General features: G+C 37.7%; 4 protein-coding genes across 5 annotated transcripts in view; 2 read left to right on the forward strand and 2 right to left on the reverse strand.

The window, feature by feature from the left end:
* Positions 1-519: 519 nt before the first annotated feature.
* On the forward strand, positions 520-4,203 carry Snx3 (sorting nexin 3). The gene is made up of 4 exons (XM_028311533.1): positions 520-794; positions 965-1,060; positions 1,237-1,339; positions 2,455-4,203. The coding sequence occupies exons 1-4, from the start codon at positions 621-623 to the stop codon at positions 2,580-2,582; spliced, it is 501 nt and encodes a 166-aa protein (XP_028167334.1). The 5' UTR covers positions 520-620; the 3' UTR covers positions 2,583-4,203.
* A 2,702-nt stretch (positions 4,204-6,905) lies between these two features.
* Positions 6,906-15,583, reverse strand: LOC114357777 (cAMP and cAMP-inhibited cGMP 3',5'-cyclic phosphodiesterase 10A). The gene is made up of 15 exons (XM_028311556.1): positions 15,200-15,583; positions 14,930-15,028; positions 14,327-14,529; positions 13,569-13,742; positions 13,102-13,250; positions 12,573-12,742; positions 12,047-12,180; positions 11,581-11,699; positions 11,079-11,210; positions 10,686-10,791; positions 9,896-10,051; positions 8,932-9,111; positions 8,623-8,721; positions 8,034-8,203; positions 6,906-7,071 (listed from the first exon to the last, which is right to left on the reverse strand). The coding sequence occupies exons 1-15, from the start codon at positions 15,534-15,536 to the stop codon at positions 6,945-6,947; spliced, it is 2,355 nt and encodes a 784-aa protein (XP_028167357.1). The 5' UTR covers positions 15,537-15,583; the 3' UTR covers positions 6,906-6,944.
* A 98-nt stretch (positions 15,584-15,681) lies between these two features.
* On the reverse strand, positions 15,682-17,290 carry LOC114357776 (ashwin). Its single transcript, XM_028311555.1, has 3 exons — positions 17,109-17,290; positions 16,681-17,016; positions 15,682-16,573 (listed from the first exon to the last, which is right to left on the reverse strand). The coding sequence occupies exons 1-3, from the start codon at positions 17,181-17,183 to the stop codon at positions 16,511-16,513; spliced, it is 474 nt and encodes a 157-aa protein (XP_028167356.1). The 5' UTR covers positions 17,184-17,290; the 3' UTR covers positions 15,682-16,510.
* A 911-nt stretch (positions 17,291-18,201) lies between these two features.
* LOC114357772 (blood vessel epicardial substance-like) overlaps positions 18,202-20,223 on the forward strand; it is a 54,649-nt gene continuing 52,627 nt past the window's right edge. For both annotated transcript variants that reach the window (XM_028311549.1, XM_028311550.1), the window contains exon 1: positions 18,202-19,060. In XM_028311549.1, the coding sequence (XP_028167350.1) occupies positions 18,566-19,060 (495 nt within the window). In that variant the 5' untranslated portion in view covers positions 18,202-18,565. The remainder of the gene's footprint in view (positions 19,061-20,223) is intronic.

Here is a 20,223-nt window from a genome sequence, read left to right on the forward strand (position 1 = left end):
TGCAAGGTGGATGTTACGGTTTGAGAAATCTCGGCAGTTTCTGCGACAGTCGACATACATACACGAGACAATTTAGGAAAAGTCCCAGGGTCTCCCACATGAAACGTCCCGGGACCTCCCATGTGGATAAAGAGAAATATGACAACATAATAACTCATTGTGGTACATAAGTAACTGTTTTCTTAGAAACAATAATTATCACCATTCATTACATATTTATTAGCAAAATCGTGAGATTTCTAGCAGCGATTGCCAATGAGCAAAAATACGAGTTCTTTTTGCGCATTAAAACATTTGAAATTCTACCATGATGCCTAATTATTATAAGTAAAAATTAATACGATATTTCGTATTTTGTAACATGTTACAAACCATTAAACAATCCATAAGAAAAAAAAGGTTTTTTTTTTCATCTTCTGTTTTTTTTGGGCGGAAAATAATTTTTTTGTCATTAGTAGTTTTATTTTCTGTATAATGGCAATAGTAGTTTTTTGACATTTAGCATGACACATCGCCATTTTTCCAAACGTCAAGAATGTTTCGTACATGTCATTTTTCATTTCCTTTTTGAATAGTGGGCCGTCCTATCCTTTTGTGATTGTTTAAATAAATAAAGCGTTATGATGGCTGAGGACACAACAGCCGACGCAACCAGAAGGTTAAATGTTAAAAAACAGACTTTAGACGACGCTTACGCGGCGCCGGCAAACTTCCTCGAGATCGATGTAGTGAACCCAGTGACAACTATGGGAGTAGGGAAAAAACGCTACACGGATTACGAAGTTCGCATGAGGGTAAGCCTTGATCGTGTATCATCAATTTGATATAATTAAATTAACAATTGACGCGGGATCTGTGTTTGTACGTCACGGATTTGGTGGGCGTATCGTCCGTCCGCTGCATGCGTCAGTGAGGGTAATGTTCTATTGTAGTTCTAATTCTAAGTGGTTCTTTTTTATTTCAGACCAATCTACCTGTGTTCAAAGTTAAAGAGTCAAGCGTAAGACGGCGGTACAGTGACTTTGAATGGCTGAGAAATGAATTGGAAAGAGATAGTAAGGTAAAAATGATATTAGTCACCACTGTGATAAATGTTTTTGTTTATCAGTGACACCAAACAAAAAGTGGCCAAATGTAGATTGTGTTTTAATTCGGGTTTTATGTGTCCTAAATAGTGTTTTATTTGTCCTAAATAGTGTTTAATGTGTCCTAAATAGTTTAAATTATGTATTACAGATTGTAGTTCCACCTTTGCCAGGCAAAGCACTAAAGAGACAGCTACCTTTCCGTGGAGATGATGGTATATTCGAAGAGGAATTCATTGAAGACCGCAGAAAAGGTATGACATTACTCCAAACTAAGTGCTACGATCTTCTTGAAAGAATCGGGAATCTACAATTAACTACACAATACATTCTTGTTGCAAAATAATATAAATGACAGCTGCATTAGATCTTGAATGATAATGTGCATTTGACTACTGTAGACGTCAGCTGTTATTCTGTGAGAGAAGTTGATAGGTACAGTATTTCCCAAACTCAAATTGTAGGAGAAAGGTTGCTCTGTTATGACAACAATTATAAACCTTAAACTAGCGAGACAAATTTTGTTTGCCAGTTCAGTTAATAAATAATCATTAATCTATGTTCAGAAAATACTTGGATAGTTGCCAGTTCATTATGAGTGTAAGATAATGGTATTTATTCAGTAAAAAATACTGTTCCCTATCTCATTTCGCATTGTCTAGCATTTTGATAAATAATGTCAATGTACTCAACAATAATAGTGTTTATTATCAAAAGACTGATTTTTCTTACAACAATAAGTACTTTATCAGCATAGATATATACAGTTTACATTAAATTATTCATAAGTTCATAACTGGTAAAGGCGAAAATCAAGGTTGAATAAAACAGTATGAATTTTTAGCTCAAGGTATTATTAGACTCAATCGAGTTTTTAAGGAAAGTATTAACAAAAAAACTGATTGAAGATTGTTGCTAGTTTAGTGAACATAATGGCTACGCATCTTAGTGTTAAATGACAAATAACATTATGAGTTATTAACTTGTATCCAGTTTTAAACAATACAATTTATATTGCATTGTGGCTGGTTTTTAATTCTGTGAACACAAGTGAACAATAGCATTCATTCATCACAAAGTATTTGAGTGTCATATCTTACTATCAATAACAACAAATTGCAATCAACATTTATCTTTATTCAATGCATGATTAACTGTTTAGTGATAATATGCTGTAGTCAGCATTCCTGTATCGTTATGAAGTGGAATGTAAAGATAATTTTTAGGATATATCGATTGCCAATTTGCCATACAACGAATATTGAAGATTCCTAATGGATTATTAATTTTCCTTTTACTAAAGTACGATAATGACTTACTATTATGAAACTCGAACTTGTATAATCAATTATGAATCTTATATTTCCAGGACTAGAAGTGTTTATCAACAAAATAGCCGGACACCCACTGGCGCAGAACGAACGGTGCCTTCATATGTTTCTCCAGGACCCCACCATTGACAAAAATTACGTACCAGGAAAAATACGCAACACATAATATCGATCCATCCAAGTAAGATAACTATATGATGTTTGAAACAATTCTCATTGTACGAGCATTTTAAACGGTCACAATTTTCGAAATTTTCATTTTTGCATTTACATTCACAGTTAAAATAAAGTTTTACTAACAGATCTATTTGCACTATATTAAAGAAACATTCGTTTGACGCCAAATAGCTATTATCAGTTTTAAAACAGTAACTTTAGATACGGTTTAACGTAATAATACGCTTGAGCAGTTGCAGAGTTCATAACTCTGTGAGAGAATTGTTCCAAACTTACGTAATAATGGAATATTGTTACCGTTTTGAAGCAGACATACGCAGCCAGAGTTTATATCTGTGTTGTCTCTTTAATTAGCACTGTGACAATATTCCCAACAAATCCCTTCAATGCAAAGTAATCGAGACATAAATGAAATATTTTACACACGGCACAGCATTCCACAGAATATATTTTTAAAAGTTTTCTAATGGAATCAAATAACCTCCTTCAAGTTATAAAATGGGAATGTATGCATATAGTCTGATGGATATATTACTGTTTGTTCCCCATTAATTAGAACAAAATTGATTGTAATTAGGATAATGTTATTGTTTATAACTAAGCAATATTATTGGAATTGTTAAAATTGTTTACATGTTTACATCATTATGTATATTTCAGTTCATGTATCTATGTGGTTTGCCAGTTTGAAATTTAAGTAAGGATTAAGTTAATATTTTGTCATTAAAGTAATATATTATGTATTACTGCATATTTTATATTTTAATCTCATAATTTTAATTTATGATTCATTCATAATTTCAGTAAGAAATTATATGTATTTATTGTGTATTATTAAATGGGCGTAGGTAAGAAGTTTCCGTCGGTCATACATCAGTGTCGTAAGGTTCTCAGTGGTCCACCCAATGGCAAGCTCATAAGATGTCTTACCATGAATCATCACTCATTATGAGTGACTCATGGTCGTTGCCTTCGTTAGTCAGTTATTCTGTTTAGCCCTTCGTCAAAAATCCACCCTGTGTTGACATATTCGATTAAATGTAAACGATGTTTGGAGTATAAAATTTGGGGACATTAACAGAATGACCTAGCTAGTCGTTGCATTGCAGTAAATTAGGTGGATACTGTCAGCGTTTGTCATAAGATGAGTCATGGGCTTCGTAACTATTTTCGAGACTTCCTGACAACGACGTTCGTGGCGGTCAATATCTCGCTTTAAACGAAAGATCATAATAACTGACATTTTCAGCCCCCCTAGACAAAAATTCAAATTCAATAATTTATTTGCTAGAATACATAATTACATGCCCGTTTTACAAAGCAGATCTTATAGCTAATATGATTCCCATGTATTCAGTCTTTGATCGAATCGAAAATCGAATTCGTCAAAACTCCATACAAAAAAGGGGCTTTTCGACCACTTTTCGACTGGTTTGCGATTATAATTTGCACTTTGTCTAGACCCACTGATCTATTCGAAAACTCGAAAACAGCGTTATAAAGTGTAAAGCCCCCCTAAAAATTTGGCAGTTGCGTCATAGATAACAATACGCCAAGAACATCAGCCCCCCTAGACAAAACGCACTTTTTGATCGAATCGAAAATCGAATACGTCAAAACTCCATACAAAAAAGGGGCTTTTCGCCCACTTTTCGACTGGTTTGCGATTATAATTTGCACTTTGTCTAGACAAAACGCACTTTTTGATCGAATCGAAAATCGAATCCGTCAAAACTCCATACAAAAAAGGGGCTTTTCGACCACTTTTCGACTGGTTTGCGATTATAATTTGCACTTTGTCTAGACCCACAGTTGTTGCTAAAAGCAGTCTTGTCTACGGTTCAAGCGTCATTCGTCTGGCGTTAATATGGCAACACTGTGGGCTGTATGACCCGATGCGAAACTTTGCGAGAGTCGGGAAAGTAAATCTGAGATGTTATTAGATAATAGTTAGTAATAGCTAAGAAATGTTCTTGATTTTTCAAACCGGATAAACAGGCGTCATTGGCGATAATATTGTACATAGACGAACTGGTTTGCACTCATATCATGTACATGACAAGATAACACCAATTATTTAGGATGGTTACAGAAATTGGATGTGTCAAATATCGAGTTTCCTATACTAAAGAGAGATTATATCACGAGTTAAAGATGCTATGGTCGGTTTACATCACACACGACAAGTAACATAATAAAATTATGTAAAAAAACCCTCCCTGGCCCAAAATAAAATGCCCCCATTTGTAATATTATTGATGTTAAGTCGTAATGCCTTTGGTGTACAAAATTGGTGGATAAATTTAGCTGAATTTCGTTAGCATTACTATGTTTCATCACTAGGTGATAAAATATGACTGTTTAGTTACGCGGATATGTAAGTGTGGATGTTTGACCACCAGGTTAACATTGATTACATTGTATTATGTCGATCATAATAGGTTAATGAAATAAATTTGCTATCATGTCATTGCTGGTTTTATTTTGATGAATTTTTAAATATAAAGTAATTTTAATTAAGCTCATAATAATTATGACATCAATCAACTAACTGTTAAATAATCTTAACTAAAGATTATTTATTTTTTCCGCTTGTTATTTTGAACAGAGGAGTACCTATAATACAACCTTTCCTTCTTACGTCTTATATCATTAATTGGATAACTGTCGGCGCAAGCGCAAGGTTTCTTTCGTATAGAAATTACCTACCTTTATTCTACAATTTTTAAATTTAAGAAATACCTAGTATCCGTTCGCTTTAAGTTTGCCGCTGGCGATATGACGTCACTCGAAGGGAAGTCTAGAACTACACTCGACATCAAATAAATCGCACCTCCCGCGACAAGCATTTTCAAACGTATGCTTCCCCACTTCCCACCAATATTGGTACCATTTGAAAGCCTAGTTCTAACCTTCATTTCATTAAAGGAAAGGTTTTTACCCCAAAAATGTGTCTTTAGAAGGATCCAGAGTCACTTCTTAAAAAAATAGGTAGTTACGCTAGAGCCAACTTTTATGGCTATAAAACTGTTAAGTTGGGATTAATCGCTATTCATCTGTTAAAGAGGACACGTGAGATCATTATTTGGTTTTATAACCATAAAAATTGGTCTAATTGATCCCATAGGTGGGCCCAAAGTGAGGTATTTTTTCAAGTCACGTTTATGGTATATGTTAATCATTTATTAAGAAATTAAATGTGTTTTTCTTTAAGGATATTTATTGGGCTTTCAAATAACACCAATATTGTTGGGGCACCATGATTGTGTCAGAAAAAAATCGTTAAAGTTCGCGTCGCGGAAGGTGCGGTTTATTTGATGTTGAGTATACAGGGTGTTTCTTGTAAGGTGTCAAGCCGAAGGCAGGTGATAGGTGAGGACTAGACCTATCGATTTCACCCCCATGTATGTTCTACGATTTTTCGTAGTTTAGAAGTTATCGTTAATTTTTAGATTTTTTCAAATTTTATGACCTAGTGGCTTAATTTTTTTTTATCTTTTTTTTGGGTTGACTTTTCTCAGATTTCTTTTTTTTGACAGATTCCCTATTAGTTGCAGATATTTGAAAAAAATAATCATCTTCCTATCTTTGATGCAAGATACAAAATTTTTGCTAGAAACATAAAAAATATGCTTTTAGCAGAACATTCTAAAATTTTCAACTGAAATGTATGAGAAAAAAAAAGAATTTCCATAGGTCCAAAATAATTTTAAAAACTGCGCAGTTTNTTATTTTGGATCTATAGAAATTCTTTATTTTTCTCATACATTTCAGTTGAAAATTTTGGAATGTTCTGCTAAAAGCATATTTTTTATGTTTCTAGCAAAAATTTTGTATCTTGCATCAAATATAGAAAGGTGATTATTTTTTTCAAATATCTGCAACTAATAGGGAATCTGTCTAAAAAAAGAAATCTGAGAAAAGTCAACCCAAAAGAAAGATAAAAAAAAAATTAAGCCACTAGGTCATAAAATTTGAAAAAATCTCAAAATTAACGATAACTTCTAAACTACGAAAAATCGTAGAACATACATGGGGGTGAAATCGATAGGTCTAGTCCTCACCTATCACCTGCCTTTGGCTTGACACCTTACAAGAAACACCCTGTATAACAAACTATATTTAAAATATTTTGTATTTATTATTATTGATAAAAAATGTGTATTTGCGTAAAATAAGATACGTTAATTGCGTTTAATCGCGGTTGGGGGAGGGGACGCACTTTCCACGGACCGGCACACTTAGGGCGAATGGGTAGTAACTAGCTAGTAACCGGAGGTTAAAAAACAATTGAATAAAACAGGAACATAACGAAAAACACGTTTATTACCCAACTAAAACATCCCAGTATTTAGCTAAGGTCCTCGGATTTGGACTTGATGTAGAAACGGCTGCGGTTGCCGGCCACTGAGTCGTCCTGCCTCCACAGCTTCTGGCCGCGGATCTCGATTTCTTCGCGCCAAGCTTCCTGCGTCTTCCTGGAATTTGGATAGGATAGACGTGTCAGAATCTGTGTTGAATTCGTAAACAAGATAACATCAAGTATTTGAAAATTAAACAGACATAAAAGATTTGTATAGCTTTCGAAAGAAAAAGTTCGGTTAATTTTGTTAATAAAAAATCTAAGGGAGAATCGCGTTTGGAAGTTCATAAAAAGAATGTCGTTGACTTGTAATTTCTTCAGTTACCCACAATAACAAACCCGGTTACTGCAATAAAATAATAAATAAATATTGAACTGTGGGTAGACAAAGATTTTTCTTTAAAGATGTTCTTGCGGGGTTTCAAAACTTCATTCGACTTCGAAACATCGGTGGAAGAAAGTGAGTAACAAATTATTGTAACTGTAAAAATGTATGCTGATTGTATCGTGTTAAGTATTTGATTTGATGGTGAAAAAATGTATGCTGATTGTATCGGGTTATTTGATTTGATGGTGATTTTCTTTGAATCTTTTTCTCTTTCAAAGGCCTAGTTTCCACCAAGACTGAGCAGAGCGGAGCGGAGAAGTGTTTTGAATAACCAATCAGATTTCATTATTTCCACTTCTCTCCGCTCCGCGCGCTGTCAAATTCTATTTATTCTATAGAAAAATTAGTCTGCCCGAAACTTCACCGTTCCGCTTCACCTTAGTGGAAACCGGGCCTAAAATGTTTTTAGCTCTATGCTATGTTACGGTACTATTCCCACCACTGCAACTCCTGTGTAGCCAGGATCTACTTACAGCTTGACCGCCACAAAAACCCAAAAAATGAAGGTCAAGTTTGTCCCGGGGGAAAGTTAATAAACTGTCATTTGACCCGCAACGAAATTAATCAGAAGAACATAGGAGGAGTTCGAAATTAAGGATATGTTGCTTATTTTTTTTTTGTTTTGCTTTTTTAGTCGGGCGCTAGAGACAGGGCAATTGATAAACCAAGTAAAGGTCAATCAATCAAACCTGCACTTGTCGGTCAGCGGGCCGGTGCTCGGGAAGATGTTCTGCAGCAGCAGCAGGCACGGCAGCACCACCACCGACAGAAACTGGATCTGTTCCGCCGGCTGGTTCACGCTGCGCCGTCTGTCCATCATGCTGAGCGGAGTGTAGCCCATAGCGCGCTCCTTGTCGCCCTGGGGAGGAAGGTAAGTCGCTTTTGATTTAATTTTTGAGTTGTTTTTTATTGTAATTTTTTTATGCATGAAAAGGCAGGTATTTGACCGCAATCGCACCTGGTGTTATGTGTAATGCAGTCTAGGACACTATAAACACTATAATCCGGGCCTTTTCAAGACGAGAGTGAATAGGTACTTACAGGGTGTTCTAGCTGTTCACATTCCATATTCTGCTGTATAAACTGTTATTGAAATTGTGGATTGACCCTAAAATATTGATAGTTGACACGTCCGAAAGCAATGTAAGCAGTTGTGTGTGAGTGCAAACAGTTTTCTCTGTTACTAATCTATTGATTAATAGTGGCAGTTGGGTAGCTTACGTAAAAAGATTTTTGTAAAAAATCTTGATTTCTAAAATTAATGTAAAACTTACTCACCTGATTGTAAAACTCTTCGTAAACCGATTCGGCTATCGATTTCGCTACCCCAAACGGCTTGCAGCATCCTGATAAGTCACTGGTGGTCATGAGAATGCCCTGTAGATACAAAATGGTTGAGTTCAATTAATATTTCCTTTACGCGGCACAATTTGATTTTACGTTTAGATAGAAAAATATTGCTCACCAACCACATAAAAACAGTCAAGTTAAAAAAAGTTGACACGATCTTATCGTTTTTCCTGGTTTAAAAAAAGGCAATATCTTTCTTTTAAAAAGTTTTTATCTCTTCAAACTTGTCCAAATCACCTTCAGCATCCTCCTATGCGAGTTATCGCCCCAATCAAAAGAGTGGTCTGCGACCAGCGGCGTCAGCTGCGCTCGGATCTGGAAGTAGACCGCCAGGTCGGTGCACAGGATGTCGTACTTGATCTCCTCCATGATGCGCTCGCGGTCTATCGCTGGCAGCTTGGCTAGGATGTTCTTGTCCTGGAATTAGAGGGAGGAGGAATAAACATAGATACGACTTTTGTTAAGAGAAACCATTATCAGGCAGGGTACTCACCTGCCATGTAGCCCGTATCGTAGCATGTAACGTAACTAACCTTCAAGTGAGTACGGCTCGTTCACGGTCATCGCGTATCTGGCTGCGAGATTTTTTTGCGCCACTCGGCGGGTCACTGCGTTCTCCTTGCGAACCACACGCGAGCAGCTCGCAGCGGGCTCGTGCCTATGTACTCTCACTTGATAAAATATCTGATACATTATATGCTACACGGCTGAGTGAGTACCCTGCTTCAGGGCCAGGTTATTCAGGCTCCACTGCAGGAGCATGATGTTCTAGAGGCAAATTGAGGATCTGACTTACATTCCCCACTCTGGCCAGACGGGAGGGTTGGGAGATGGTCGCATATTAGTCCCTTAATCGCCTTGTTCGACGGGAAGAATATGAGTTATCATATTTTACTCTGACGGAACCACACGGATTTGCTAGCGTGAGCAACAAATATTCCTCTGGGACAAACTTAGCTTTGAGTTTTTTTGACTAGTCAAACGAGGTCTTGGCTAGACAAGAGTGCAAGGATACGTGAGAGGTATTGCCATAAAAGATTATAGCGCGAAACTTCTGCTGATGATAGCAAGTTCCTTGAAGTCTACTTGAAAACGGAAAAAAGATTTTTAGGGTAAATAGAGTCCGTCCGTGGCTGTTCCTGAAAACGATATCCAACTGGCATTTAAAGACACTACAGAAAGAAGACAATTCGCTGCTTACCTCAATGATCTTCTTAGCGAGGAAGTAGTGGTGGTACTCCAGCATGGAGGATTTGTACATGTGCGCAAGCGGGTGCTTGCACAGTGCCAGGAAGTTATTATTGTACCCAGGGTGGTCCAGGTCGTGACACAGGCCTGACAGCATCAGCGCCACCGTCTTGGAGAATAAAAGAGTTTGTTATACAGTCTCGATCTGATCCTTCTTTTTCTTTTTCTTTTTTTAGGGCAGGCCTCCTACTAGGTGGACCGACGATCTGGTAAAGGTCGCGGAAGAGCCTGGATGCGGGCAGCGCAGGACCGTTCATTGTGGAAAACCTTGGGGGAGGCCTTTGTCCAGCAGTGGACGTCATTTGGCTATCTGATCCTACTTTGTTCTAAATTAGAAATGGCTTGGGGAAGAAAGAGTTTGTAATGTACAGTCTCTGATCTATCCTACTTTGCTTCAAGGAAAACTCAATGTGGGACCAACTGGTTTGCAGGCAATAAAATTAAGACGTTTTCACAGAAATGGTGTACTAACTGAACAACCATTTCCTGAATTGAAGTAGGCATGTTATGTTATTCATGCACGCCACAGCACGTGTTTATTTTATGAAATGTGTGTGCGTGGTACATCAAAGGACCCAAATAAGTACTTCAACTCTCCAATCTCTAGCATCACTGCCAGAAGCCTGCAGCGGCCTGGACAGGCAGCTCTTTGGGGTGATCTGGGTTGGTTGAAGTCACGGAGCACAAAGTGATTAGAGTTGAAGAGAGCTACAAATTACGCACAAACACATAGGTATATTTACCTCAACGAAGTCGAAGTAGCCCGCGTTGCTGGTGAGAATCAGGTACATGGTGTGCGTGAAACAGAACGCGTGTTCCGCGTTGTGGTACGGGTTGTTGCGGTAGCATCTAGTAGAGAAAATAGATTATAGGATAAGTAATAAGCACTATTTGTAGCCAACCTATAGCCCTGTGAAGCTGCAATGCCAGTCACAACAAACAACATAACTGCAGCTCAAATGGAAGTGATTGCCTGCGCCATACGGAATAAACAACAAGTAAATCAAAACTACTCCCCGAATGGAAACTTGGAACAGTTTTCAGTAGGTACTGAAACTGCAAAATACTAAAAAATTATTTAAAAATTTACTAACTCTTGTTAACTAAGGTGCTTGCAAGAAAGTATCTAAGAGAACCTTAGTATAGTCAAAGCGAAGTCTGCCAGCTGATTCCTCTCGAAGTTGCGGTCGGCGAAGGTCTCCATATACATGTAGCACACCAGCCCCGCCATCTCCTCCTTGCTGCCCTCGCTGATGTGGTAGTCGTAGCTGCCAAATACCAGAAACAAGATGTTTTCAGAAGTCACAGAGACAGATTACGGAAAAAGACAAAAATGGAGAATGCCGGAAAACGTAATAAATCGAAAGCATATTGTTAGATGGACAGTCATCATCATCATTAAGTCATTTAGCTCCCACTGCAGGAATACGACATTCGCTAATTTGGCTATATGGAGGATTTAACCTACACTCCTCACGCTCACCAAATGGGTTGGTGATAAGTTAGTAGACGCCTCTTATGGCCTCTAGAAAGAGTGAGGGTGATCTTATTCTACTCTTGATCCAGTCGAACTTGAACTAAATGCTAATTTAACGCTAGTTTTCATAAATTATTTACTTAAACTGTCATTATGCTAACGTTTTAAAATTATTTGGCGGCAAGACGATTCCGTTGGTTTCCATGAGCTCTTCGAAGTCGTGGCGACAAGGCTTCAAGTGTAGACGCATCAGCTCGTAGTAGACCTTATTCATGTTGTCCTGGATAAAATGACATATTGTTACTTTATTTACGTTAGTTAGCTAGATATCTTATTCCCTTATTCGTTCATTTGTGGATATTTGCGAGTGTTACTGAAATTGTCATGAAAATAATTGCTTTATTGATAAGAGACTAAAAAATTTGAAGTGCACTAAACTATCTCGAATGGTGTATCTTTCTTAATCTTAGTAAATTGGATCAAGAATAAACAGATAAAAATTAAACTCAGAGTCATGCTGATAACTAAATGAAGATAGCCTGTTAAATCTCGGAAAGAGAAATCTACAATGTATTTTAACCAATACTTTAAGGATATAAATTTGAAGAGAAATTGTTGTGGACATACATGGTAAATCTTCTTCTGCTGCATGTTGTAGAAGTGCACGATGAGGGAGCAGTAGCTGACGAACACGTTGAATATAATTTCGTCCTCCTCGTTGAATGGCTGCGTGTTCGTCTTGTTCGTGAGTTGGACCACGCCTGTTCAAACAATGAGCCATGAAGGTAAGTTATCCTGAATTTTCTCATGTCCTGAAATCTTTGGGATGAAGAAAGTCTTTCTTTTTGAAGTCTGTGAGTACAAACAACAAAAAGAAATCATAACCTACTGCTGCTAATATTGAATCAATACTATTAACTGAAGCTACTGTAAAATGTTTTCACGTATATCTGACGTTCTAGTTTGGAGCAGAAGCCGTTTCTAATGTACGCAGGCACGCACGCATAATTCCCTACCCATTTGCTGTTCCGCTCCAAGAACGTCGCATGATTGTAGCAATATCATTGGGTCATATAAGCATTCCTATTGCTTATTTTCTTCAGAAATCCATTCAGTGTCAAGACGATCGATATTGAATGTGTACTATACCAACCAATAACCCCGTGTTTGTCCATGATAGGCGAGACGAGACATGATCGCACCACGGTGCCTGTGGTGGGGTCGATCTCCTTACTGAACCGGGGGTCCTTGTACGCGTCCCGCACGTTCAGCGCCTTGCCAGTCCGCGCCACCAAGCCTGCTGGGGTCTGCTCTTGACTTAAGCTGAAGGAGAAACGAATCCGTGTCAAGAGATGTCTTAGTCCCTAATTACCTATAGATAGAGGATAGAGTAGTAAATCGTAGGTATCGTATCGTATCGTAAAATTCGTAGGTAATAGTAGGTATAGTAGTCGCTTTAAGTGAGAGCAACAGACTAATCCGAACGACGTTGAAAGGAACCCCAACACGCTGAACGTTGATGCAATGGTTTAAATCTTGATCTTATCAAATGGGGTCGAATCACGTGTGTTGGGACTCGTCGGGAGTCACACCGTCATTTCACACCGGGCCAAGATAATACAAGCTATCCCTATGGTAGAGACTTGGACGAATAAGATTGAAATGTTACAAGCGGTACGTACTTTATTTTAACCTTTTTCTTAGGCATAGTGGTCTTCTCAGCGGCCCAGCCATCGTCCCACATGTCAGCCTGCAGATGCTCCCCAACGTGCTCCTTGTCCACGATGAAGAAGCTGCTCCTCATGGCACCCATGAAAGATTTGACTACAGCCTGTTACGAAGCCAAAATTTTTGACTTAAGTGAAGTGACACGCATTAATTGTTCCGCTTAGTAGTCCAAAGGTTAACTGTCAGAAAATGTCAATGTCTAGGTCCTCCTTCAATAACACCATAGCAATTAGCATCAATTTCACCTTTATTGACAGGCTTTTCGATGGATCGGTACCATTTTAGTTTTTTTAAATGCCATTTGGCGGGAACTACCGACTATATTGAGTATCATAATATCATCTGATTTAATACATTTTTCCACGTAACAATTTTATAACAGAAGAATAATATTACTTTGGTACTGAATAAGATAACTTGCCAACATATCAGTAAGCATAGTGTCAATAGAGGCCAGGTCGCAGAAGTAGCTTTGCAGAAGCGAGCGCAGTTCGTTGTTCAGATGGCCTGTCTTCTGCAGCGTGATGCGGGCCTGGGCCTGGTGCACAGCGGCGCCCGCCCAGCACGCCACGCTTACCACTGTGTATACTACGGCCTGAAAGAAGGCAACTACTTTGTCGTAATTTAGAATCTTTCTTGCTAAGGGCCTGGCTACACAGGAGTTGCAGCGGTGGGAACGAAAGGTGGGAATAGTCGCGTAAGGGCCTGGGCCCTAGATAGGTAGGTTCCTACGACATTTTGGACAGTGAGACACAAAAGATGGCGAGCAACATCCATGACTACTCTGTCTCAAGACTGAGTGTAACGATTGAGAAGAAAAGGTAACCAAGGGCATACGGCACTTCCCAGACTACTTACTTACTAACTACTCATGTTTGGAAATAATTCAGCCGGTATCGTTCGTTACAACCGAATGACTGACTACTGCTGAACAAAGGCCTCCCCCAAGGATTTCCACGCAAGGTAAGGGAGATGCCTAGATTCGGGTGGCGCATGTCTGGTCTTTATGTAAATTCTTGGGGGGCCTTTATGTCAGCATACTTATTCTGTGATGTCAGTTGATATACCTACTAATTTTAACGCAGGTATAGTAAGTAGGAGTTTTTGTTTATTACGCTGTAATAATTCGTTCAGGAAAACTGGAAAAGGTTACAAAAACTTTCTAGTTTTTAGTCTTACATCAGTGTATGGATCAGAATACGTCCTATACAGCTCCAGCACAGCGTAGCAGTGTCCGTCTGGCTTGATGACCGGCATGCAGAGTGCCACCTTCGCGTCCACCCACTTCAGGCCCTCGGCGAACCGTCTGTCGCGTTGTACGTCTGGGAGGAGCAGGAACTCTTTGGTGAAGGCCACGTGTGCTGCGGCCACTTTGCCCTCCTCTGAAGGAAAGTGGAATGATAGAGCTTTTTTTTCTATTTACCTACTTCTATAGGGCGCGTTCAAACTGAGCCGATATGCATTGATATTTGCAGACCTGAAGGCCTAAGATGCGCGCCGCGTTAAGCGGTTATCACGCCATTTTATCGATTTTACCCATACATTTTGACGTCGATAAAAGTTATCACGGCGCGCATCATCTTAAGCCTACTGGCGTGAATACCGAATTTTATGATGAGAGGAATATAAGTTGAATAAAACACGGCAAAGAGCTTGCCCAAGATATTTTTGGTGTCTTCATAACAGTCAGGTCAGACTTAATAGAAGTACGCTTTATGTTCCTCATTGCGTTTGTTTTTTTTTAATAAAATAAAATAATATTTTTAAAAATGTTTTACTAACCAATTGGTATGTTCACTTCGTGGCGTTCAGGCATTTTAGTATTATGAGGCATCAGTACGATTTCGTTTTTGACTGGGTCCACTATGTAAACGAAAACGCCTGCAAGAAAATAATAGTGTTTTCACCTTAGGTGGGTTGAGTTCATACGAGGTTCATAGGCGCTTTGATAACTATGATAAAGATTGGTGTGGGAGGTGATGCTCTAAGAAAGAAAGAAACAAGTACAGTCCCACCCAATCGACTCATGAACCTAAGTCCCAAGTAACCTACCTGAGCTGTTAGTAACAGTCTTCAAAACCATAGCAGTTTCGTAAAGAAGGGAATCCAGATCAACCGTGTCCTCTAAGAAGACGTTGAATCTGTTCATGTCCAGATATCTGCCCTCTTTAGCTTCCTCCTCCTTCAAGCCCTTTCTCTCTATCTGAGCATATGGAGCTATGACGCGCCTCGTAACTTTATCCAACTTTTCCGAAGGCACCAAGAAATGGGAGTGCACTTTAGATAAGTTCCCCGAATATAGATTTCTACTCTCACTGTCCTCATTCTGATTGATTGTAGTAAGTCTGCTTTTGGTAGATTTAACGCCCCTTGAATTCGGATCGTACATGATTATTGTTTATTTTGCAAAGAAAACAACTTTATAAAAATGTTGCCTTTATTTGACAGGTGGCATCAATTTGATTGATTTTTATTTCTTTTTCGAAAATTCAACACTGACACATGGATAGATACAGTAAAGGATTTAGCATACAGTTTATATTATGGTATTTGTGACTATGGTAGAGGGATTATTTAGGTTCAAAAAGCTCTAAAACAGTAAACTATTGCAAAAAATGAACAAAAATCTACTGGACCACCAATCCATTTGTGTATAGTAGTCAATGGTAGATCAACTTACAAAAATAACATATTATTATTATCTTATTGGATTTTAAACTTTATAGCTTGAGAATTAGGTACAGAGGAAGCTTTTGTTTTAGTAAGTTGAACTACCAAGTGTGAAATGGTAAATTTTCTTAACGCAGAAGCAGACTCTCATTCATTTAGTAGGTATCTTTCTTTTAAATTCAACCAACCAATCTACAAAATAACAACAATTTTCAGCATTATCAGTCTGATTGTACCTTAAGTTTACATTTTATAATAGAAACTAACAGTTATTATTATTGAAATTAGGTGCCTCTTTAAACTTCATGAATATTTTAGACATAATTCCATTTAATGAAATCACTGCAAAACAAGCTTATTTACATAAAATAGCACACTCACTAAACTTAAATGTGTAAAATGATGCAAATAATAAATAACAGTAAAATCAGTCCTAGATTAGATGATAAAAAAACTGAGAAGACTTGGATGAAAAGCATAATAGGATGCATAATTATCACTATACTATGTATAAACCACTTTTTACAGAATGTCCCAAAAGTCTGCCATATTTACACTTATTTCAAGTTAACCAAAAATCCTCGAGCGGTCACATAATGACCGTGTAACAATTTATCTATCTATTGTGTCTCAATTCATAGGCTTGAAGGCCATTTCAAAACCTATGTATTTGGATAACCTAAATCTTAAAATCTAAGGCCAAGTAATTGGTTTCCTGCTTTTCTTGGATGGAGGACTTTCATCTGCTTCTGTTTTCTGAAAAACAAAATATTGCGATGAACTCTCAAATTCAAACTCTCTTTCACTTTATCTTTACAACTACTAATTTATACACAACTGATTACCCAAAATATAATGCTTACTGAGTCAATAGGTGCCGTTCTTTTCAAAATATTTAAATCTAATGCAGGTTGAGGTTTTATATCAATTTTTTTGTTTTTCAAATTCCCGGAGAACAAATCTGGTGGAGGTTTTAACCTGTCACTTGTTTCTAAATGTACCAATTTCCTATATTGACTGCTATTTATTGTTATTAGCTTGGCCACCGGCTCTGGGCTGGATTGTCTAGCCTTATTCAATATTCTCCCGCGCCCAGTATCCCTGTACTTCCGCTGACCGTAAGGCAAACAGAATTGATGGAAAATATCCAATAGTTCATATCTTGCCATGCTCTCGAGGTTCGAAATGTTAAGACGCCTCTGTAAAACAGTAAAAAGTAAATAAATAACACAGAACTCAGTGGATACCGAGTGTGTACTGTACACTGTTATCACAACAACATGTTACCTACTTCTTTGATTATGTATAAAAGCTGTTCATTGCTTAATAACTCTGGATGTAATAACATTTCACATGATACGGCCATTGTTTTAACTTAATTACATTACACAATTGGTTTAAAAATAAAATAGTTTCATTCTTCTTTGGCGGTTTGGTTATTTACAATCGCCATTTTGACAGTGACAGTACTGACAGAAAACATATGTTTAAAAAAATAATAATTTCGATGATTCCTTAATGCGATTAATTTGTATTTGTTATATTTTAATTTAAATCAATTATATTAAAATAACTAAATGAAAAGCATACAAATATTTACTCGTGACTTGACCAAACGTTAAAATAATTTAGAGTACTTTAAAATAGTGATGTTTCAGTAAATAACACACTGCGTAACGTTAACGTTATTGAGTAAGGCTGGGCACGGGCTGGGTGACATATTACTTTAATTTTAACAAACGTCAAAAGTCTGTCAAATTCCATACAAAAAACACCAGATAAGGTTATAGTATACTTACGGTTAAAGTAAAGTGGTGCAACTCAGCTAAGTATAATAAGTAATAACAATAACTGTCAAGTCAAAAGTCGGTATGTGCCTCCACAACCGTAAATCCGACAGTTGTTAATTATTTAGTTAGTTTCAATGATGACTCGTTCGTGGTACAACAATGCCAAATTATAGCCTTCACTCTAGCGCTTGCATGAAGCTACTTCGCTCCGTGAAGAGTAGGGATTCCATTTCCGTAGCGATCAAAAACCATGTCTTATCTAGGGTTTCAAATTACATATTTCGTTCTGTTATTTATTTATTATTAAAATAAACATGTTCTAAAAGAAAAGAAGGAGCTTTTTTATCTATTACTTACTCTTCTGATGCGCGTATTCACAAAAGTAAAGAAAAGTGTGTAGGCATTTCTGTCAAATAATAAACATATGATCAAAAATATTTTTACTGAAACACGATATAATATCTAAACAGAATAAAATTAAATAATGTGTAACGTATTCTCGTTATTATTTACCGTCGTTACTTAAAATAACATTAAAAATAACTGTGCTGCATTGCACCTCACTAGTCACATTGGGTGTCCGTCTTTCTGTCACACACAGTTCGTTCGGTGCTGCTGTCATTTGTGTGCTTCGATTGTTTGCGTTACTATTTTCCTAATGTTTTATTTTGGACTCTCGTAAGCGTTTTACTCGCGATAAGTTTACACAATTTGCAATAGTTTAATTAATTTAAATTTTCCTATCTGCGCTTCGCATTCGCCAGTAGTTCCGTGTCGTCGCGATATTATTTTTCAAGTTTTATTTTCAAAATAAACCAAACAGTGTAAATATTTTATTGTTTCTGAATAATACATCGGAAAAGGGGGCAGTGTGGTGTGATTAATTCGCAAATGCCAATCGTTGTTAAAGTATCGATGACAAAATTCGATCGGAACAGTGTGAAACCGCGGTGGGAGTATGTTGTTTCTGGGTGCCTTAGCGATCGGTATGGTGACTGGCCTGCAGAATGTCACGACAGAGCTGGCAGTCAGTGAGGTTACGGAGGTGGGTGCGGAGGGAGTCACGAGCGAGATGGGTTTATTGGAGACGACGCGGTTGTCGGATTCGGCAGGCGGTGATTTCGTGAACGTGACAGTGCAGGAGCGGCCGTCGATGTGGGACATGTACTTGAACCACTGCCCGAAGTGGCGCCCGATCAACCATGTGTTTTTCCAAGTGGCGAATATATTTTTTCTGCTGGCGTTTTTGGCGCCACACACCCCGAGTGGGTTGATATGGATGCGGGTGGGATTGGTTCTTGGCTGCGCGTTCCTCGGCGTTTGGGGCTGGAGTGTGGAGTGTTACCTGGATGCCGTGCTGTGGAACGGCGCGTTCATTGTGATAAACTTTGTGTACTTCTCAGTGCAGTTCTATTTGTTGAGGCCGATCAAGTTCCACAAGGACATTGAGGAGGTGAGTGCTGCTCATAGTTTTAGTTATTGTATTTGAGGTAAATGTAAAGAAACCCTCATTTTTGTTGCCATTTCAATTGGGGCCGGACTGTGAGCTTTGGGGGCCCTGGACTAATACTACTTAGGGGCCTACCTAATTACTCAAAGTACCTATAGAAAAAAATAAGACAGTAAAATATTTTTTTTTACTTGACTTAGCTGGCCCAAGGATTCAAGGGGACCCTGGGCTAAAGCCCAAAAAACATATGGTAGATCTGGCCCTGATTTGAAGTGAAATCTTATTATAATTATGATTTAAACAAGAGATACAAAGGCCTACTACGGATCTGGGATAAAGGTCCATAACCTTTATCAACAAACCTCACATAAATATTGGAATGTCATTTAACACTATCACTGCCTGTTTCTAATGAGTAGGTAAGTAAATACTAATTAACATTAGATTATGCTAATACATTTTTCAGTTATCTAACTAGATTATCAATAATGCCAAGCTAGGTTTAATTTTATTATTTTTGTTAATTAATTTGCAAATCAAACATGTGATGTAAATGTGCCAGCTTAATGGGATTTGTGTTATCACTTTTCAAACATCACATACATCTTCGCAAAGGATGTCGCCTGATAAGCAAATTTGTGCAAACTGTGCTGCACAAAATAACTGGGTTATTTTAAAACCCTTGGATAGGCTGCCATTAATAATTAATAAGATAAAGAAAATGTGTTTTCTACACCATTGTATTTTATAACCCTGCATCACTATTTCTTTCCAAGGCTTAAACTTGAATTATTCACCAAGTCAGTCATGTCTCATTACTTGCTTTAATATCATAAACAATCATAATTCGTTCTGTGTCCTTCCTTTACATGTCCATAAAGCATCAGCCTTATAGAACCAGTTGGCCATTTACAAAAAGCCTACCAAATAATCAAACCTTGAGATAAAACAATATTTAAGACCATCATCTCAGGTATAAAGATGCAAACATGCACATAACATTTACACACGTAAATACGCCTTATTTACGTTTATTAAGGTCAAATAACAAAACGCGTTTATTCCGAGAATTCATACAAAGTAGTGATTATAAAGAAATAAAAAGAACATAAAGGCCATCGACTGGCGTAGTCGCAAAATCGGCTAGGCCGGTTTGTCGAAAGTCG

Source organism: Ostrinia furnacalis, unplaced genomic scaffold, assembly GCF_004193835.3.
Source record: "Ostrinia furnacalis isolate ACB-3 unplaced genomic scaffold, ASM419383v2 OfSCF3350, whole genome shotgun sequence".
Taxonomy (NCBI): domain Eukaryota; kingdom Metazoa; phylum Arthropoda; class Insecta; order Lepidoptera; family Crambidae; genus Ostrinia; species Ostrinia furnacalis.

Excerpts from the sequence above, each read along its gene's own strand:
- Snx3 (XM_028311533.1), top strand. The coding sequence starts at position 621 with ATGATGGCTGAGGACACAACAGCCGACGCAACCAGAAGGTTAAATGTT. Across the intron at positions 795-964 it reads ATTACGAAGTTCGCATGAGG|ACCAATCTACCTGTGTTCAA; the intron begins GTAAGCCTTGAT and ends TTTTTATTTCAG. Across the intron at positions 1,061-1,236 it reads AATTGGAAAGAGATAGTAAG|ATTGTAGTTCCACCTTTGCC; the intron begins GTAAAAATGATA and ends TATGTATTACAG.
- LOC114357777 (XM_028311556.1), bottom strand. The coding sequence starts at position 15,536 with ATGTACGATCCGAATTCAAGGGGCGTTAAATCTACCAAAAGCAGACTT. Across the intron at positions 13,251-13,568 it reads CTATGCTTACTGATATGTTG|GCTGTAGTCAAATCTTTCAT; the intron begins GCAAGTTATCTT and ends GCTTCGTAACAG. Across the intron at positions 8,204-8,622 it reads ACGAAGAGTTTTACAATCAG|GGCGACAAGGAGCGCGCTAT; the intron begins GTGAGTAAGTTT and ends CTTCCTCCCCAG.
- LOC114357776 (XM_028311555.1), bottom strand. The coding sequence starts at position 17,183 with ATGGCCGTATCATGTGAAATGTTATTACATCCAGAGTTATTAAGCAAT. Across the intron at positions 17,017-17,108 it reads TTTTATACATAATCAAAGAA|AGGCGTCTTAACATTTCGAA; the intron begins GTAGGTAACATG and ends ACTGTTTTACAG. Across the intron at positions 16,574-16,680 it reads GAACGGCACCTATTGACTCA|AAAACAGAAGCAGATGAAAG; the intron begins GTAAGCATTATA and ends TTTGTTTTTCAG.